The following is a 17,955-nucleotide window of genomic DNA, read 5'->3' as shown; positions in this document are numbered from 1 at the left end:
CGGCCCGCGCCGCGCCGCGCCCTGCCCCGCTCGGAGCCGCGCCGCGCTGCGGCCCCGTCAGTGCTGCGGGCGGCCGCTCCCCCGCAGCGCGCCGCTCGCCCTCCAGGGAGCGCTGACGGCGGGCGCGGCGCGACCATAGAGGCGGGCGGGACGGGAGCCCGGCGGGCCGCTCTAGCTGCGGGCGGCTAGCGAGGCGAGGTCTCGCGAGAGCGGGTCGCCATGGCGACGGCGCGGCGCCGGGCCCGGGCGCCATGGCGGAGCCGCGGGCGCTGGAGGTGAGCGGTGGCGGGGGGCCGCGGGGCCGCACCGCGCCGCGGGGCCGCGCCGCCTCAGCCCGCCTCTCTGCCTAGACCCGCCTCGTCGAGGACCAGCCGTACGACGAGAGCCTGGAGCTGCCGGAGGCCGAGGAGGAGGCGGCGCGGCCTCCCGCGGCCCGATCGTCGCCGGCGGGGCGCCCGCGGGGCCGCCGCGGGCCGGGGCCGGGCTGGGCGGGCGGCGCAGCCCCGCGGGCGCGGCCCGGCCGCAGCAGCGACGAGGGGGGCGGCGGCAAGGTAGGACCGGGCGGGCGGGCGGGGAGGGCGGCGCGGCGCGGCGCGGCCCGGCGCGGTGAGGCGAGGCCCGTCCCGTCCCTCTCGCCCAGGAGGAGGCGGCGCCGCGCCGCGCCTCGGCCCCCAGCGAGGACGAGGAGGACGAGGACGACGATGACGATGACGACGACGACAGCTCCGAGAGCGACTCGAGCGACGACGAGGAGGAGGATCGCGGCGCCCCGCTGGCGGGGTGAGGCAGGCCCCCCCACCGCTATCCTCCGCCCCGGAGCCGCACCCCACAGGGAGGCCCCTCTGCTCTCCACTCACCCCCTTGGCATATCCACCGCCAGACTGTTCCGTGATCACCCGTTCTCCTAAATACAAACAACAAACCAACCCTCCATCCGCGCAGTGCTGCTTTGGCTAGGGTGCCTGTGGCAAAAAGTAGTCCGGCGTTGTTATCACACGCAAGAACCGCGCTCTTGTGAGCGTTACAAGATGTTTCATTCATAGTTTTGTGGTACGGCTGGATCCAGGTTCTTGCCTTTCTCCCTTCAGCATGCTTGTACAGAACTGCTGTAATGTAATCTTCATCTGAACGTCCCTTCCTTTCTCTAGTGCCTACAATCCAGCAGACTATGATTATCTGCCAGTATCTACTGAAATTAAAGAACTCTTTGAATATATAAGGAGGTGAGTTGAAGGAGATTTAGCCCGCATTTACCTCTTCTTTAAGTTAATGATAAATTTTGCAGGTAATTTCATAGTTACCTGCTCTGTGCGTATGTGTTTGTTTTTCAGGTACACTCCCCAAGTAATAGAAATTGAGCACAAACTGCAGCCTTTCATTCCAGACTTCATTCCTGCTGTTGGAGACATTGATGCATTCTTAAAGGTATACAGTCTCTCAGGTACCTATTTCCTGCTGGCTGACGGCGGGCGCGGCGTGACCATACAGAGGGTCTGTACTAAACAGCCTCTATTTCCCCTCCTTTGGAGTTGCATAGGAAAGAGGTTCTCTGTTTATCTGCAGGTTCCACGTCCAGACGGCAAACCTGACAACCTCGGCCTGCTGGTCCTAGATGAGCCATCTACAAAGCAGTCAGACCCCACCGTGCTCTCTCTTTGGTTAACAGAGAATTCCAAACAGCACAACATCACAGTGAGTCATGAGGGGAAAGGAGACAATTACCGCACAGCACAGCAAAAAGATTAGGTTTTACTCTTACTTTTGTGACTGTATGAATACAATGTTGCAGCAAAACTGATAACTTGGCTTTAAAAACAGGGAAAAACAAAAACAAAAAAAACAACCTTTTCCTACCTTTAGACTGAAATGCATCTAAAAGGTTACTTCAGGAAGTCTTCGTGCAGACTTTGTATCTACTTGTTTCCTTCAACTGAAGTTTTGTTTCCTTTGGTTTGTCACTATGTGGTTTTACTCAGCATTTTGTTTCCCAGCAGCTGTTCTGTCTGCAGAAACCGTTGGCATAGTGCAGCTAAGAAAGAGCAAATGCGCAGCTCAATCAGGAGTGAACACAGGGTGTACAGAAATCCACTAGAATGTGTCTTCAGATTCATATTTTTGTTTTTAGCAGCAGATAAAAGTGAAGAGTATAGAGAATGCAGAAAAGAACCCCAAAGCCATTGACAGCTGGATCGAAAGTATCAATGAGCTGCATCGTTGCAAACCCCCTGCCACTGTCCATTACACCAGGTGAGTCATTACACCAGCTCTCCTTTACGTTAGCAGCTCCACATACTTGTGCAGCATAAAATCAGGTGAGGGGAAGGCTAGTAGCAGAGCCTAGGAGTGCTGAGTGGAACTATCCAAGCGACGCTAAGAGGGAGAAGGCATTTGTGGCTTTACAGGGCAGTCCTACCATCTGTATATGCAAGACACTCACTTCCCCCTCTGCCCTTCTCTTTGCTTGCATAACTTGAATTAGCTCAACAGCTAGGACATCTAACTTGCGACTTCACGCAAGCAGTGAGTCTGCAAAAAAGTGAAAAACCTGGGTAAATCAGAGGAGGCAAGATTATTCTTATCATGTCCTGATTCAGTTCCCAGATGCTGTGGCACTCCCTTCTGCCCAAACTCATAATTTGGAGCTGCCCAACCTCATTCCAAAGGATATGCCGTTTCCAGCATCTTCCTTTAGCCACAGTGCCAAGCACAAATGTTATACCTTTAAAGCTTAGTCTTGGTTTCTTAAATAAAAACGCCTGAATTGACGCTCCGCAGACATGCTGTCCCACAACTGGACAGAACAGAGGCTGTCCCATTTACGCCAGTGTGGCAGTAGGAAACCATTTCCGTTGCCTGCATGTAATCCTGAAGCATGTGTTTTTTTCCTTGCCTTGCAGACCGATGCCTGACATCGAAACTCTTATGCAGGAATGGTTACCAGAGTTTGAAGAGCTCTTGGGAAAGGTATGTTGTCCAAGTGATGAGTAGTTAGCTCGGTGCACGATATTAGTAACCTTCTTGCATGTGATCTAGGTTTCTGTTCCACTTTGACCACTTCGCCTGTAGCCTGATCAGTTCAGGTGTGTTCCTCACCTACCTTTCTCCCTTGCCAAGGGACAGGGGAGCAACCTAATGCCTGAATTCCCAGCCACGGCCCAGGTAGCCTCTGTGCTGGGCCTGACGTTAGCGCATGCTCTCAGGCTCTTGCTGCATGGGGACCGAGCTGACAAACCCCTCTGTTCCAGGTGAGCCTCCCAACTGCAGAGATAAACTGCGACCTGGCTGAGTACATCGACATGATATGTGGTAAGCAGTGGATATCCCTTTCTTCTCCTCATTCAAAAGCATCTCGTTGTCCCTAGCCCAGAAGCTGCCAGAAAACAGAAGCATGAAACTTTAAAGGATACTGTGAGGTAACAACATTATCTCATGCTGGTCTCAAGAGGACGTCTCAGGCAGTTATAAGCTCGGCGCTATTCCTCAGGCAGGGGCTTAGGTTCTGTCTGCTCTGCCGAGCAGGCTGATGAGAGTGATCAGAGAACTCTCCTCCTGTGCCAAGAGTTTAGCTGGAAAAAAAAAAGCAATCCACTACTTCTAGGTGCACTTGGTCCTTCTGGATATTCAGGACAGACCAGCTCCAGTCCTGTGCACCACTGACTGCTGAAGACACAGGTGCGCAGCTAGCCCGGCCCTGTGTTACTAAAAGCGAGAGGCCTATATAGACGCAGGTTCAGCCCTGAGAAGTCAAGACCGTTTTCAGCTGCCTGCAATGGGAAGTGGCCTCTTGTGCCAGACACATGCGGTCTTTGATGAACAAAGGCCCGAGCGGTGGGAGGCAGAGAGGAGTTCAGCCTGTACTTACAGCACTCTCTGCAGGGCAGCACAGCCCAGCTGCTCTCATGCACTTCTGATATTTGTTTGTAGCCATTCTGGACATCCCTGTGTACAAGAGCCGGATCCAGCCTCTGCACGTCCTCTTCTCTCTCTACTCGGAATTCCAGAACTCGCAGGTAAGCGACGCCAGCCAGGCTCCGGTCACTCAGCTGGGAGCGTTACAAAACTTCTGTCCCGAAATCTGGCCTTGCTACACAGTGTGCGTTTGCAAACTGCTCATAGGCCAACATAAAAGGGGCCCAAAGAACATTTTCAAAGCTTCTCATTTTCCTAGTATCTCAGAGAAGCAATGTTGGTATTGCAGCATTACACAAGGAGCCTCTGATCTAGCACAAGGCTGGGATGCAGCATCGTTTAACAGTCCAGCATAAGTGCAGAATATTTTTTTCCAGTGAAGTCACGGTGACTGTGCCAAGCACAGACAGGAGCTTGGACAGCACTAGGTTGGAAACCCCAGAGGCCAACACAAGGCTCTAGGTCGCTGCTGACCACGCAGCTCATACAGAGGGAAAGGGGCTTGTGCTTTCAGATGCTGTGTATATTCTAGTTACTGAGAGTTAAATCTTTGCACTAATGCATTCTTTTCCCTGCAGCATTTCAAATCCCTGGCTGAAGGGAAGAAGGCTAGGAGCCCTCCATCCAACCCACCTTCCCAAGCAGCAGAAGCAGAAGTATTAAGCTTTACGTGAAGCTTCACCTTAAACCCTAATCTCCTGGATCAATATCTGCTGCTGGGGTTAGAGGTTTGACCAAACCAGCTTATAAGGCAAAGCACAGTATTCCAGAAGACTCCCATATTTTACGGACACTGCTAAGCTGCTAGGGAATCACAGAGTAGGGTTTTACTCATAGCATTTGCTGCAGATTGTTTGCTGCCTAATCCCCACCTTTTGACTTGTTCCCAAGGAATACAGCATAAAACTAGCTCTTGCAAATGAGAGACTCCACATGACACACTACCAAGTACAGACTTGTGAAGTGCACTTTACGAGCCCTACAGCAGGTGGAAATAAATTCCATGCTCAGACACCAAACTGATTCACCTGGTGTGTTCCAAGCTCTTACCGTACTCCAGGGATCTCAGATCTCCTCTGCCCCGTATTATCGAGTCCCCTTTTCTATTCCCAAGTCACTCTGTTACAGGCAACAGTATCATTGCTTCCTTTCTGCACTTTGTGCCAAAAAGAGTTTGTGAAAGCAGGAAGAGCTTGGGAGGGGACAGTGCTCTTTGCTTACCTCTCACTGCATGCAGGTGGCAGCAGCTGACACAGGACACAGTTTGTTTCAGGCTCCGGGTGGGTCAAAGGCTGACGAGAGCAGCATGTTAAAAGCTGGAGGAGTTTTTACATGTCTTGCTCCCACCAGCTGTCTTAATGGAGTTCAGCCGAGAAACAAACGACGAGGAGAAATAACCAGTACAGCACTACACAGACACTTGAGCTTAGTTTATTGCTGTTGGGAAGACTCTTTCCAGCCGCTGGCACGTTGCCTGCCCACACGTCTGTCACAGCTCTGGCAGAGGCGGCGAGGCTCCATAACAAGCAGGTCACAAACCTGCTAAACCTCAGGCTGGTGCTTACCCTTGCTCTGGGAGGAATCAAAGCAGTCGCAGCTTGACAGAGTCTGTCTATAAACAACTTTGCTGCGTTTCGATGATAATCTATTTTTAAAGTGCATAAGTGGAATAAAAACATGCCTTGGCTAACAGCACAGCTACTGAAAACAATTAAGGGAGCTCCTGCCAGCGCGCTGCTCCAATGCATAGCTAACGAATTGCCAAGGGGCTGCTCAGCGCCAGCAACCCAGCGCGACTCCCTGGCACCCTCAGCCGCGCTTGTTCCGACACTGGCACCCAATGCCAGGCAGCCCCCAGAGCTCTGGCAGCTTTGTAGCAATGAGAGGGCTCACGGGTGGCCTCAGGAGTTGCTCCGTCCAGAAGCACGCTCATGAAGTAAGGGAGACTGGCACCCTGGCAGGACGCGCAGCTCACAAGTGGCTGTTACTCAGGGCAAAAGCTAGGACACGGGAGCAGCCCAGGTGCCGAGCAGCCTCCCGGAGCAGCCATGGCAGCTGGCGGGGGGGGGGGGGGGGTTCTCTCAGGACTCGGCTGCACGGGCCCCAGGCACTCCCACACTGCCACTACCTCCATGTAGCTGCGTGCGAGCGTCTGAGGCAGGGCGGGGATTCATGTCCCCAGAATGCCATTCCTCGAGGTGCTCCCCTTTACAGGAAGCTGACCTGGTTCCTTCGGTGTTAGTGCTGGGGTTACTGGTACATCACCGCTTCGCTGCTTCTTCACCAACACTGGAACAGCACAGGGAGCCACCGCAGTGTTTCTGTCTCTTCTCATGCGAGCAAAGCCGTGTTTTTCCTACTGCAAGGGCAGCGTGGGACAGGAACAGCCTCCATGCAGCTGGCATTTCTGCCGCTACCCTGTTTGCAGGTGCTCTCGTCCATCTCAGCCCAAAAGAGGTAGAATAGTCCTTTTCTCCCTCACACGGCACCTCCCCAAAACGCTGCGTGCCCACCCGTACTTCTCAAGATGGCACCTGATTCTCAGTATTTTGGAACACAGGTGATCTGGGCAATTAAAGCCTAGTTCTGCCCGATGGCAGCCACACAAAATACCAAGTCAGATATTTGCCACTAGGCAGAAAAGACAGGATCAGAAGGGGCTTTAGGAATCCTCAGCATTAGCAAGTCCCCGGGCCTCAGAGAAGCCAAATGCTCTCGGTCCGGGAGGGGAAGGTGCTCCGCCGGGGCTGTGCAGGACCCCGTGCCCACCCGCTCTCCCCCCGGAACTCCGCTCCCCGGCCCGGGCTCACCAGAGCTGGTCTGCGCTGCGGGTCCTCAGCGAGAACAGCCGGGCTCCTGGCGGGCTGAGGAAGACGTGGAGGTTTTGGAGGCTCGCGGTATTGCTCGTATCCCACCTGGAGCGCTGGCACGGATCGCGGAGGGAGTCTGGTTGCTGGCTGGGATCCTGGGAGGGCCTGGCGGGAACGGTGGCCTGGGAGGGGGCTGCAGTGCTGCGGAGCCGACGGACTTTCCCGGAGAGGGTTAGCCCGGACTCACGGGCGTCGTGCCGCATCTCACAGCCAGATCTCATCGCTGCTCGTGCTGGACACTTTGTAAATGTAGCCAGTTACCGGGAACCGGACAAACCCTGCAGGGCAAAGGCAACGATTGCCCTGGCCTTCGGGAGCAGCGGCGGAGGCCGGCACCTCCACAGCCCGGCTTCCGAGGCTGCTCCCCTGCCAGGGCTCCCCTCACCGAGGCTGCTGAGCACCAGGGCGTTCTCCAGCTCCGGAGGGGCACTCTGCTCCCCCTCGGCACCGGCTCCCGCCTCTCCGGGGTTGGCTGCAGGGAGGGAGGAAGGGAAAGAAGTTAGTTAGTGCGAGAGGCGTCCCGGCCCTTGCCCGGGGCCCCGCGTGGTGGGCGGCTGTCCCCAGGGCTCGGCGTCCCCAGGGCTCACCTCCGGGCTCCCGCGCCAGGTCGCTGAGGTGCAGGTTGGGCGGCAGGGACCGGTTCTCGCGGGGCAGCCGCGTGCCCTCGGGCCGCGGGCAGCCGGAGCACCTGGGACGGGAGCAGCGGCTGAGCACGACACCCCACAGCTGGGCAGCCCCAGTGCAGGGGCGCTGGGGGGCTGCAGCCGCTCCCGGGGCTGCCGGTGCCCAGGGAGCGTGGGGCTGGGTGTCAAGCAGCGCGCTCTCTCCCCAAACCGAGCCCCGCGGGGAGGCAGGGGGGTTACCTTGGAGGCAGGGGCGCGGGTCCGGGGAGCCCTGCGGGAAGGGGGACATCAGGGAGCAGCGGCACCGGTGCAGCGGTGCCCCGGCCCCCGCTGCCCTTACCTGGCTCCGGCTTGGCGCGGCGGCAGGCCACGCAGGCGGAGAGCCAGCCCAGGCCCAGCAGGGCGCCCAGGGCCAGGGCGCTGCCGACAGCCACCCCCAGGAGCGGCAGCTCCACGCGGGCCTCCAGCAGACCTGCGCGAGCACCGGGGCCTCAGCACCCGCCGGGCCAGGGCCAGGTGACCCCGTCCTCATCCCCGTCCCCGGCGGCACCTGCCTGCGATCGGGACGGAGGCGTTGGCGATGCCCAGGCCGTTGGCGGCGCTGACGGAGAAGCTCCCAGCCGCGGTGCCGAGGCGCAGGCGCACCGTGTGGTTGGCGAGCGCGGGGCGGCCGCCGGCATCCGGGACGAGGAGCTCGGAGCCGTTGGGCACCGCACGCCCGTCGGGGCCGACCCAGGTGACGGCGGCGGGCGGGTTGGCCTGCACCAGCGCCAGCAGCACCACCAGCAGCCCCGGCCCCTCGGCGCGGGCGTCCGCGCGCAGGATCTCGGGCGCGACTGGGCGGGCGGAGGCGGCCGTCAGAGCGGCGCCAGGCCTCACTCGCGAGCCCCCGGCCCCGGCGCAGCGCGGCGAGAGCTTACACTGCACGTCGAGGTGGACGGAGGCGTTGGCGGCGTCCCCGGAGGCCGGGTGGGTCAGGGCGCAGGTGAGCTGGCGGTCGGCGCGCCGGGCGGTGAGGGTGAAGGTGCTGGCGGCGCGCTCCGCGGGGCCGGGGGGCTCCTGCCGCCGGCCGTCGAGGTACCAGGCGAGCGCGGCGGCGGGGCGCGGGGCCCGGCAGGTGAAGGCCCGGCTCTCCCCCTCGCGCAGCGCCCGCGCCGCCAGCGCCCGCCCGTCGATGGTGGGGCCCGGCCCTGCCGGAGAGGCCGGGGGGGTCAGGGGGGCGGCGGGGCGGGGGCCGCGTGCCGGGCGCCCTGCGCGGGCTCACCTGCGGGGCACAGCGCCGGGACGCGCAGCAGCAGCAGCAGCCGGGCCAGGGCCGCCCCCGGCGAGCCCCCGCGACGCCCCATCGCGCCAGCCGGCTCCGCGCCGCGGCCGGGACGCGGGGAGGGCTCCGCGCAGCCCCCTGCACGCGGTGGGGCCGGGGGACGCGGCTGCCCGCAGTGCGGTGCCGAGCGCGGGCCGCTGCGGCCACGCAGAGCCGCGGGGGCGGTCCCCAGCGCGTCCCCCCGGCACGGCGCGTCACTCCGTCCTGCCCTCCGCAGCAGCGCTGCGCAGACAAGCCGGGCTAGAGCAGGGCCCCCTTTCCCAGCACGCGCATCCGCCGGGAACGAGTTATCCGACCCCCCGCACGGCGCTGCACCCCGAGCCTCGGTGCCGGGCAGGCAGGAAGGTTTATTCAGGGCAGGACAGAGCCGTGACAAAGCCGCGGTGCCGAACGCGTTCCCCAGAGCAGCCAGCGGCCGGCTGTCCCGGCGAACCCCCGGCACTTAAAGGCAGCCCCGGGCCCGGGGGGCAGCCTGCGCCCGACTCGTGGCGGTGGCGGCACGGGATCTGCACCTGCGGGGACAGAGACTGGCAGCAAGGACGTGGCAACCTGCCCGCCCCGGCCGCCACCGCGTCCCCTCGCGCCCGGCCGAGACCTGCCCGGCCTCGGCCCCCTCACTCGGGCCCGGGGCCGTGGGGGTTGCGCAGCCGCCCCAGCATCTGGCCGAGCATCTGGTTGCAGAGCGCCGAGTAGGGGTTCGCGAGCACCAGCTGCCGCCGGGCGAAGGCGCTGCCCAGGCGGGCCGCCCGCGCGAAGTCCCGCCGCGCCTCCTCCTCCCGGGCCTGCAGCCGGCGGATCAGCCCGCGCTGCACCAGGCTCTGGCAGGCGGCACGGCCGCGGCCCTGGCCCAGGCGGATGGCGGCGTCCAGGTCCCGCAGGGCTCCTGCGTGCGGGGAGGGAGGAAAGGCAGAGCTGCGGCGGCCCGGGGGCTCGGCCCGGCCCGGCGGTGCCCCCCGCCCTTACCTGCCACGTCCCCGCGGAGGCGGAGGGCCTGCGCCCGGTTGTTGTAGCCCGAGGCGCGCTCGGGCAGCAGGCGAATGGCCTCGCTGAACCGCTCGAGGGCCGTGCTCACGTCGCCGGACTCGGCGGCCGAAACGCCCTGCAGCTCCAGGTCCCGCGCCTGCTCCAGCAGCTCCGGGGCGAAGGCCTCCTCTGCGGCACCACGGGGCGGGGAGGGGAGCCCCTTTGGTCCCGCGCCCGGCCCCGGGGCGAGGGGTCTCCCCTCGGCGCAGCCGCGGGGCGAGGGACAACCCGCGCCCTGGCCCGCTCACCTTCCTCCTGGACCTCCTCTTCCTCGTCCAGCCCGGGGATGTCCCCAAAAGGCGTGCTGGGGTCGAAAATCGTCTGCAGCACAGCTCTGTCGTTCGCCGTGGCCATGGTGCCTCCGGTGCCGAGGTGCGTGGGGAAGGTCCCCGCGGTGCGGCCGTGCGCGGCCGGTTAATGTTCACACCGCTGGCCCCGGGTCACCCTTCCCCGTCCTATCCCAGCCCGGCCGCCGAGCCCCTCCGCCCCACCAACCCGGCCAGCTGCCAGGGGCAGAAGCCAGGCTGGAAGAGCCCAAACGTCCCAGGGTGACTCGGCAGCTCTCCCGCCCCGGGGGCGGACGGGAGGCAAAGCGGCTCTTCCCACCGCGTCCCCCAGCCCCAGGCAGCTCCCAGGCCCCGTCCCCCACGGCGGCCCACCTGAGACCGCCGGGGGCTGCGACCCCAGCCCCGAGCTGCGACCCCAGCCCCGAGCTGCTCTGTCCCCGCTGCTCCTGCAGCTACGCAGCCCCGCGCGGATGCCCACCTGCCTCGGCGTCCCGCAGCCTCCGTCACGCTGCCCGCCGCTTCCTCCGGCTCCACCGACGCCGCGCGCGAGGCTCCCGGGGACGGGCGGCCGCGCTCTGCCGCCAAGCTCGGCGCCGCCGGGGAGGCGAGACGCTCCGAGCGGGGGGACTCCTCACCCGCACGCGTTACCCATCCCCAGCGCCAACGCTGGCGCTGGGGAAACAACTCCTCACTTGGGAATAAATCAAAAGCAACCCTCTGCAGCAATAAACTTGACATGTTTATTAATTAAACTATCACTTAAATAAAAAAAAGTGCATAGAAAATAAACATGTTTAAAAACTCCTTTGTTTTTTGTTTTTTGTTTTTACAACTATGTACACTTTTTATTTTTACATTCAGTCTTTTGCAGAGCTTTCAGCATTTTTTTAAACTATTAAAGTATTTCCTTCTTCCCTGTGACAGGGAGTTAACACTGATGTACTTTAGACACGTTTCCTCTTTTTTTTTTTCTTTCCTTTTTTTTTTTTTTTTAAGAAAAAAACAGAAGCTTGGAAGAACACAAGAAAAAAAGAAAAGATTTGTTATACATGATAAGTTGTCAAGAAATGTATTTCTAGAACATAACCTTGCTTTTGCAGAGCTTTTTTTTTTTTTTTTTGAAACAATTATTCACCTATCTGTATTTACTAAAGACTGTTAAGTTCAATAAAAGAAACACCACAAGTATAGTTCTTGGTTGATAGACAAAGCTACAGTACCTTGTTAAAAAGATACCAGGAAAGCACAGAGCACATTTTTCCCTATATGCAGGTGGTACCCCAACATTCATAACCAAAAAGAGAGGAAAAGAAAAAGGAAAAAACCCAAGTTGTACAAGTACTGACTGGTAACATTAAAAGGCAGGAAGGTCCTCGAGCTGGGCGCTTCCAGGCGCCGCCTCCGCTTCCAGGGCTGTTCTCCAGCTTTCGCCTCCCCTCCGTCGAGCGCTCCGGCTACCCCGGCCCGGGACGCTCCGCGCCGGGAGCACACGAACCCGCCCTCCAACCTGGAAACACACAGCCGGATTTTCTCCTGCCTTTGTTAGCAACTGTAACACAATCCTTATCTATAGTGTTAAGAGAATTAAAAGCCATGGACCGATACTGAACTAGGCTTCATTACACGGTGCATTACTATATTAGTTCCTATATATATCGTATTTATAGTTATAAAAAAAAAAAAACTTGCAAGTGTGTTGAGTGTGGACCAGTAGTATGGTTTTGAATGGCATGATTCTGCACAAAGACCATCTCACTGAAGAACCTGGTATTGCTTTGAAATGAAAGAAAAAAACAAAAACAAAACCCCAAAAGATACCCAGCCCTTTGCAATGACCCGCTTTTCCTTTACAAAAAAAATTGGTTTGTACAAATAAAAATAAACGCCCTAAGGTTCCATTTTTAGTATTTTCAGATAGCATGATCTGTGTCAGTCCTTATAAAATATACATTCATATACTGGGAAGCTGTGCTGTGCTCACCGTCAGCCCAGGCAGGACAGGGTCGGGGCGCACAGGCCCGCACCTCGCAGGCGGACCGCCGCAAACCGCCGCGCTGGCCGCCCGGCTCCTCCTGCCTCCCTCCCGCGCGTCCCAAGCGGCGCGTGCGGCCCTGGGCGCTGCACGGTGCCGGCCGGGAAGGCGGGAGCAGCCGGGCAGCCCCGGCCCGGCCTCCGCAGCAGCACAGCGCGGCTCCGCTGGGTTACAGACAGTTTCACTGGCCACGGCGGCTCCCGGCGAAGGCAGCCGCGACGGGTATAGCAGCAAAGCGAACAGCGAGCTGGATCTCCAGCAGATCCGCTGGCTCTACCGGTCCGCGCAAGAGGCGGCTCCCGGCGCTCGGTTCTGCGGGGACTCCCACGACACACACCTTTCTCAGGTCTCCCTACCGCCCCAGCGCCTTCTCCCTAACCACGACGGCTCTGGGCAGTGTTTTCCAACCGGAGCTTCCTCCTGTCGAGGACTCGTTTTTCTCAGCCCCGCAGCCAAGCTACGCTGACACTCGGCAGACCCGAATGGATCTGCCGGCTGGGGAAGGTGCCCCTCCTCGTCCAGGCGCAGGGACCGCAGCGGAGCGGGCAAGAGAAACGCAGCTGAGCTGGACTACGTGGATATAACTCACGGGTTTCACCAAGGCTAGGGCTGTCCCCCAGCACTGCTGTCAGAAAGGAAAAAGAGAAAAGGACAAAGAGCAGCTGTCTCTGCGGACGCGGGGCTGAGATCCCCCCAGACATGCTTTTTGGCCTTCTCGGGGTGTGTGCGTTCCCAAACTGTCAGTGCATCAAAGCATTTCAGTAACAAATGCAGCTTCAATTTGACTCTTCTTTAAACAGTTATCACCAAATAATAATCACGCAGTGCAATAAAGAAAGGAAACCAGCAGTTCCTGACCCTCCGAGCGCTGTACTTCCTTCTCAGGTCAGAGGGAAAGGTCTCTGGGGCTGAGGAGCACAGGCACAGGAGTGCTAGATCGCGAACGCTAGGGAGCTAGTCAGCTCTCTCCGTTCTCCGCAAACGGCTGATGCTCTTTCAGAGTAGCCTTTCAATGTACCAACTCCAAAAACGGCTGCCCGCCTGCCCACAGGGACAGCTGAGAAAAGCGAGGGTGCTCGAACGGTTTAACTTCTCAAAGGAAACACAAGTCTGTTCTCAAGAGAGAGACTGCGGGACAAGGAGTGTGCGTGCGGTGCGTGGCGAGCCCCGGCCGGGCAGGCGCTCTATTGCTTTGCTAGGTCTCCACAGGACAGCGATTTTGCATTTGGAGAGTTGGGGATCTCCCTAAAGAAGACCGGAGTCTTTCCTCAGGGGAGCTACTCCGCACAAAGCGGCGGCGACCGACAGACAGACTCTCCCTGCTGCTCACCAGTCTCCGGGCTAGCTTCACCCAGAAGCACAGGGCCACTCGTGCCTATCGATTCTGCCAAGGTATCGGCACCAGCGACTCGGGGGATCGGGGCTAGCGGGTCCCCAGCTCCGACCACAGCCCACCTACAGCTGTGACAGCTCCAGGCTCGTCCACGTCAGGGAAGCTGATCTGAGTGGACACAGTAGGGCGGGAAGAGTCACGCTTCCTTCCCAAAGGAACGGTAATTCTGAACTCCAGACAAAAAGATATTAAGGGTCAGTCCTCTGTTGCCTTTTTCTTTTCGTTAAACACACACAGGGTACTGGCACGTGGCAAGGCAGAATCAGGCCTCCTCCTGCCTGGGGGCATGAACATCTGCTCCAATAGAGCTCCCACGAGTCAAACCTCTCCTGAGCTGGGCAGTTCTCCCTCCTGTCCCCACCCTGACGAGTTAATAAAGTTTAAGGTCCAGCCAAACCTCCCAGAAACAGTTACTGAAGTCAAAAAGGCAGAACAAGATTAAAAAATAATAATAATTAAAAAAAAAAAAAAGTGTATCCCCCTCTCTGGAGAAAGGATCAGACTGTGTCCAGCCAGATATTTCCTATAACCATCCTATGAAAATAAAAAAATTATTAAAAACAGATTCTTTTAAATTAGGATAACACTACTGTTTAAAAAGCCTCATCATAAGTGCTTTTCCCTATGAAGTGCTTCTCATAGAAAAATATACAAAATATATTTACATTTATAAAACCTTAAATACTAAACTGTAAACAGAACAGAGTAAAATCCAATGTCTTAATTTGTTAGGCTTGGGGCTTTTTATTTCTTTTATTTTTGTGGAGGCGTGGAGCAGACCCAAAAGGGAGGAGGATTTATGCTACTTAAGCTAGGACAATAGCATTTTTTGATTTAGTTAAAGTAAGTTTGAGTCTTCGGTTACAGGAATTTCCACTGTGCCAATTGACTTATTTCCTATGCAATTTTAAATGCTGCACGGAGTATGCCGAGGCTGGTTAGTGTTTGGCCTTGCATTTTCACGGAGAATTTGCACTCCGTTTTGGTGCCTCTTCCTGTGCCTTTCGGGGAAGGCTCTACAACTACACCCAGAAGATGGATCACGACACGAACGTGCCTACAGAAGTCGTTCACTTGTCTCTCACGTCCTATGACACTGTTTAATAAGCCTGAGCAGAGCTTCTCCTGCGGAAGCCTCCGCAACTGTCCTTCCTAGTTCCTGCTCTTCAGCGGTAAGCGGCTAACGCGGGGGTCAGCTCCCGCTCCTGCTCCTCTCCCTAGAGACCTCCATCCCTGGGACCAGCTCCATGGCGCAGAGCGAGGTCACTGAAGCTGGAAGAGCTTTTAGCTCCTCAGGTCAAAGGAGGAAGCCAGCTTCTGAAGACAAGAATACGGGAAAAGACTACCTCCTTCCTCTAATGGGCGGGCTGCTGCTGAAATAAAGCCTTTGCTCACAAAGATTTACAGCTCTGTAAACTGTTGGCGCAAGCCCTTTCTCTGCGAAAGAATGCCAGGAATTCCCCTGCACTGAAGCAGGAATTTCAGAGTGAAACGCTACCCACATTCTTCTCCGTTTACTTACAGGCTCTATTACCCTCTTCCCCATTCAGTTTTCCTAGATTACAACAGAGATAAGCCAGACCCAGACAATGCACCAGGCCACCTACGCCACACAAAGAATACCAACCAACTCACAAATAGTGTTTTGGAGATGCACAAGGAACCACAGACACGCACAAAGTTCTTAAAGTAGCTGGTTGGTAGGACACAGTCTCTCTCCCTAGGAGAAAAGCTCAGTCAAATACCGTGCTATTGAAACTTATGACACAGCAATCAAACGAAAAGGAGAACTCCACATTCAGCGCTTTGAGGATACAAGGACAGGATCCATGATCCCTCCCCTGCACTGGGCCTGGGTCTATCTTCCCTCCCCTCTCCCACTCATTAGCCCCATTCGGAGAAACGATTACCGCTGGTGGGGGAGAAATGAGAATAGCAAAACCATAATTAAATTGAGGATCTTCTCCAATCGCCTGTGTCTTTCATAAGGGTAAGTGTGCGCATGCGAGACATGAAGATGTGGACTCTGACAGAGAAACACAGCCGCCAGGTAGGTCCCTGAGCCCAGCCAGTCTTCATTCCTGCCTCTGTCCTTCCCTGTCCCTTGCAAATAGCAGGGTAGGAATTCGCTGTATGCTTTGGTTCACCCCAGGCCCTTCAGGGCTCTCTTGCAGCTCACGGAAGTTCTAGTTTAAAAACTTCCTGCACTTCTTGGCGCCGCAGTTACAGGGCAGTTTGTTGCTGGCGTCTTCAATGGGGAACTTGTAGTCATATGTGAGCTCCTCCCCACGGTAGATTTTGCGCATGGCGAAGATGACAATGTGTTTCTGACCATCGATGTTGATGACCCGGGAGTAGCAGTTGGGCTCACACGAGTGATTGATGAAGCGGGCTGCATTCCCATGCATAGTGGCATCCACCACTTCAGAGTCGTCAATGCGGAACATATAGCAACCAATTCCCTACATGCGGAGGACAGAAAGGCAATTAGATCAGGGCAAGCGAAGACTTAGCTGCCCTGACAGACACCTTAGCTCATTACTGCAACACAGCAAGCAAAAAGATCAAGTCTTAATGAGCATCTGCAACCTCTCTTTATTTGTCTTCACAAGTTCACGCTTGAATCACTTCATCTCCAGGCTCTTTGGATCTGCAGTGCTAAGGCGAGGCTCGTATCCTTCCCAGCCCACAGGAGGCAAGAAGCAAGCCTAGAGCTCCAGCAAGCGTGAGAAATCATGTATAGCCCCGAGAAGTTTGTAAACCCAAATGACAGTGTTCCAGATGCAACATTCACAGGGCCTAAGCTTGTACTACCTTCACAACCACCCTCAGGTTCTCTCAAACTCCCTTCTGCACAAGACAATTGCACCAGTCAGGTTTGGAAAGGATTTCAGTCATCTTAGGTACATTGCTGCTTTGCGCTGAAAGCAGTTCTAAGTCACTAAAACAAGTTTTACTTAAAGCATTTGGGAATTAAAAATATTAAGCAGCTCTACTATTCTGTGGTTATTTTTGTCCTGGCTTTATTTGAACAAAATGCTTCTGTCAAGACTGAGGAAAAAAGCCTCAAGAAATGCTTGCTATTTGCAGCAGGAAAGTTGCTAAGACAAGGGGGGTTTACTTCAGGGCTCCTTCAGAGCAGACTGATCAGACTCTTTTTTCTGTTCAGGAGCTTCAGCTTACACTCACCTATGCTGTGAACCCACAAGCTCTGGTCTCACCTACACGATACACACCCTCTCTTTGGCACACAGCAGATCATAAAGTGCCTAGACTTTTCTATCCCTCATAACTCCAAAGACCAACTGTCTATTTCATACTCTGAAGATGCAAAGTGCAGCTCTACTCTAGGACTTGAAACTTCAGCACACATTTTTGCCAGCATTACCAAGATCAGGTAATCCCATTTCCTCTTCCTTCCTTGGATGACCAAATGGAGGAAAGGGTGTATTATGCTTTTTAAGAGCTTCTGTAAAAGCTCATAACTCACCTTACTGTCGTAGTACTTCTCCCGTTTGTCAGTGAGGATGGAGCGAATGACATTGCCTGAATATTCAATCACCATCTCACCTGCATCAATGTTCCTTTTGCAGAACAGACCCCGGCCATGGATGGGAGACCTAGAAAAGCAACAAGGTAAGAGAATATTTCAAACAATACAAGTGAATCTCAGCAATTTAAGATTACAAATGTCACAGAACACACGTAACTTCACTACAAGGACCAGTGCAATTTCATTACACTTCTATAACACAGTGCTAATCTGAACAAGACTAGCTCTCTCCTGCCCACCTCAGAGCAAATGCCTTAGCTATCACCAAGGCGAGCTGGCAGGAATAAGTGGTTTGTGCTGAGAATTATTTTCCAAATACATAGCTTTAAAACAAAGAGAGAGGAGAGTTGAGAAGAAGGAAAGAGAAAGAGAAACTTCTTCCCTCAGTATTGCAGCCTGACTTCATAGCATGTTTTCAGTTTTCACCTCCCTCTGTCCTAGAGGCAGAGATACGAGAGTTAGAGCACTAGAACAGCACCATACCTGTAGACACCAACTGCCTCCTTGGAAGTCTTCTTCAAGTGTCGGAATCGCATGGGCATTGGCAGATCCATACTAGTTGCTCTCCTAGAACAAAGAGATACTGGTGAATGATCGCCTTCTTTCGAGAGCCCATGACATATATTAGCTGGGATAATTTCCAAGACATAAACATTTAGGCACTCTGACACTGCAGCCCTAGGCCTACTGAGAACACAATCAAAATTATTTCAGTGTAGCAATTTCTTTTAAATTTTAAATGTACAGTTGTTTCCATATCTTATCTCAGACAAATTCCTTACTTCTAACTAGCTCCCCTTCCTATAAATTAAATACAGATAATTTCCTCCCTTTTCTCCCCAAACTCTAATCATGATGTCTTACATTATCGGGTGGGGATGTTTGGGAAATCAAAAGACGACTGGTCTGACTGGTCGCTTTCAGCTGTCATCCGTTCCCTT

The 17,955-nt window shown here is 56.1% G+C and overlaps 4 protein-coding genes across 13 annotated transcripts in view; 1 reads left to right on the top strand and 3 right to left on the bottom strand.

Annotated features, from left to right (window-relative positions):
• The first annotated feature begins 116 nt into the window (after positions 1-116).
• LOC112991636 (intraflagellar transport protein 46 homolog) lies at positions 117-4,928 on the top strand. The gene is made up of 13 exons (XM_064504143.1): positions 117-275; positions 351-444; positions 508-551; positions 641-780; positions 1,149-1,223; positions 1,332-1,425; positions 1,564-1,692; positions 2,126-2,247; positions 2,898-2,964; positions 3,115-3,159; positions 3,246-3,306; positions 3,925-4,010; positions 4,488-4,928. The coding sequence occupies exons 1-13, from the start codon at positions 252-254 to the stop codon at positions 4,581-4,583; spliced, it is 1,077 nt and encodes a 358-aa protein (XP_064360213.1). The 5' UTR covers positions 117-251; the 3' UTR covers positions 4,584-4,928.
• Positions 4,929-5,324: 396 nt separating this feature from the next.
• On the bottom strand, positions 5,325-8,965 carry LOC135326269 (transmembrane protein 25-like). 5 transcript variants are annotated; one of them, XM_064504140.1, is made up of 9 exons: positions 8,667-8,965; positions 8,323-8,592; positions 7,957-8,238; positions 7,743-7,874; positions 7,643-7,673; positions 7,367-7,467; positions 7,165-7,251; positions 6,720-7,057; positions 5,325-6,327 (listed from the first exon to the last, which is right to left on the bottom strand). In XM_064504140.1, exons 1-8 carry the CDS (start codon positions 8,746-8,748, stop codon positions 6,984-6,986), a joined length of 1,059 nt encoding a protein of 352 aa, XP_064360210.1. In that variant the 5' UTR covers positions 8,749-8,965; the 3' UTR covers positions 5,325-6,327; positions 6,720-6,983. The 5 variants fall into 5 exon arrangements, with proteins under 5 accessions (XP_064360210.1, XP_064360207.1, XP_064360208.1 ...); XM_064504137.1 differs by having other exon boundaries at positions 7,643-7,874; XM_064504138.1 differs by having other exon boundaries at positions 5,325-6,268; positions 7,643-7,874.
• An 88-nt stretch (positions 8,966-9,053) lies between these two features.
• Positions 9,054-10,184, bottom strand: LOC112991654 (tetratricopeptide repeat protein 36). Of its 2 annotated transcripts, none has more exons than XM_026114299.2 (3): positions 9,998-10,184; positions 9,690-9,878; positions 9,054-9,238 (listed from the first exon to the last, which is right to left on the bottom strand). In XM_026114299.2, exons 1-3 carry the CDS (start codon positions 10,101-10,103, stop codon positions 9,078-9,080), a joined length of 456 nt encoding a protein of 151 aa, XP_025970084.2. In that variant the 5' UTR covers positions 10,104-10,184; the 3' UTR covers positions 9,054-9,077. The 2 variants fall into 2 exon arrangements, with proteins under 2 accessions (XP_025970084.2, XP_025970083.1); XM_026114298.2 differs by having other exon boundaries at positions 9,054-9,609; positions 9,998-10,171.
• A 570-nt stretch (positions 10,185-10,754) lies between these two features.
• The window catches only part of LOC112991639 (histone-lysine N-methyltransferase 2A), a 55,852-nt gene continuing 48,651 nt past the window's right edge, over positions 10,755-17,955 (bottom strand). For all 5 annotated transcript variants that reach the window (XM_064504159.1, XM_064504160.1, XM_064504161.1 and 2 more), the window contains 3 exons: positions 17,498-17,581; positions 16,952-17,081; positions 10,755-15,923 (listed from right to left, as the gene is read on the bottom strand). In XM_064504159.1, coding sequence (XP_064360229.1) covers positions 15,648-15,923; positions 16,952-17,081; positions 17,498-17,581 — 490 coding nt within the window. In that variant the 3' untranslated portion in view covers positions 10,755-15,647. The remainder of the gene's footprint in view (positions 15,924-16,951; positions 17,082-17,497; positions 17,582-17,955) is intronic.

Source organism: Dromaius novaehollandiae, unplaced genomic scaffold (genome assembly GCF_036370855.1).
Source record: "Dromaius novaehollandiae isolate bDroNov1 unplaced genomic scaffold, bDroNov1.hap1 HAP1_SCAFFOLD_84, whole genome shotgun sequence".
Lineage (NCBI taxonomy): Eukaryota > Metazoa > Chordata > Aves > Casuariiformes > Dromaiidae > Dromaius > Dromaius novaehollandiae.
Note: the sequence above shows the minus strand (reverse complement) of the source record. Positions and strands in the feature narration are given on the sequence as shown.

Bases quoted from the DNA above. Each gene is read 5' to 3' on its own strand.
- LOC112991636 (XM_064504143.1), top strand. From the start codon at position 252: ATGGCGGAGCCGCGGGCGCTGGAG. The intron at 781-1,148 runs GTGAGGCAGGCC...TCCTTTCTCTAG, and splicing joins CGCGGCGCCCCGCTGGCGGG to TGCCTACAATCCAGCAGACT. The intron at 2,248-2,897 runs GTGAGTCATTAC...CTTGCCTTGCAG, and splicing joins GCCACTGTCCATTACACCAG to ACCGATGCCTGACATCGAAA.
- LOC135326269 (XM_064504137.1), bottom strand. From the start codon at position 8,748: ATGGGGCGTCGCGGGGGCTCGCCGGGGGCGGCCCTGGCCCGGCTGCTG. The intron at 7,252-7,366 runs GTGAGCCCTGGG...CCCTCCCTGCAG, and splicing joins CCTGGCGCGGGAGCCCGGAG to CCAACCCCGGAGAGGCGGGA. The intron at 7,058-7,164 runs GTGAGGGGAGCC...TTTGCCCTGCAG, and splicing joins CCTGGTGCTCAGCAGCCTCG to GGTTTGTCCGGTTCCCGGTA.
- LOC112991654 (XM_026114298.2), bottom strand. From the start codon at position 10,103: ATGGCCACGGCGAACGACAGAGCTGTGCTGCAGACGATTTTCGACCCC. The intron at 9,879-9,997 runs GTGAGCGGGCCA...GTGGTGCCGCAG, and splicing joins AGAGGAGGTCCAGGAGGAAG to AGGAGGCCTTCGCCCCGGAG. The intron at 9,610-9,689 runs GTAAGGGCGGGG...CCCCGCACGCAG, and splicing joins CCTCCGCGGGGACGTGGCAG to GAGCCCTGCGGGACCTGGAC.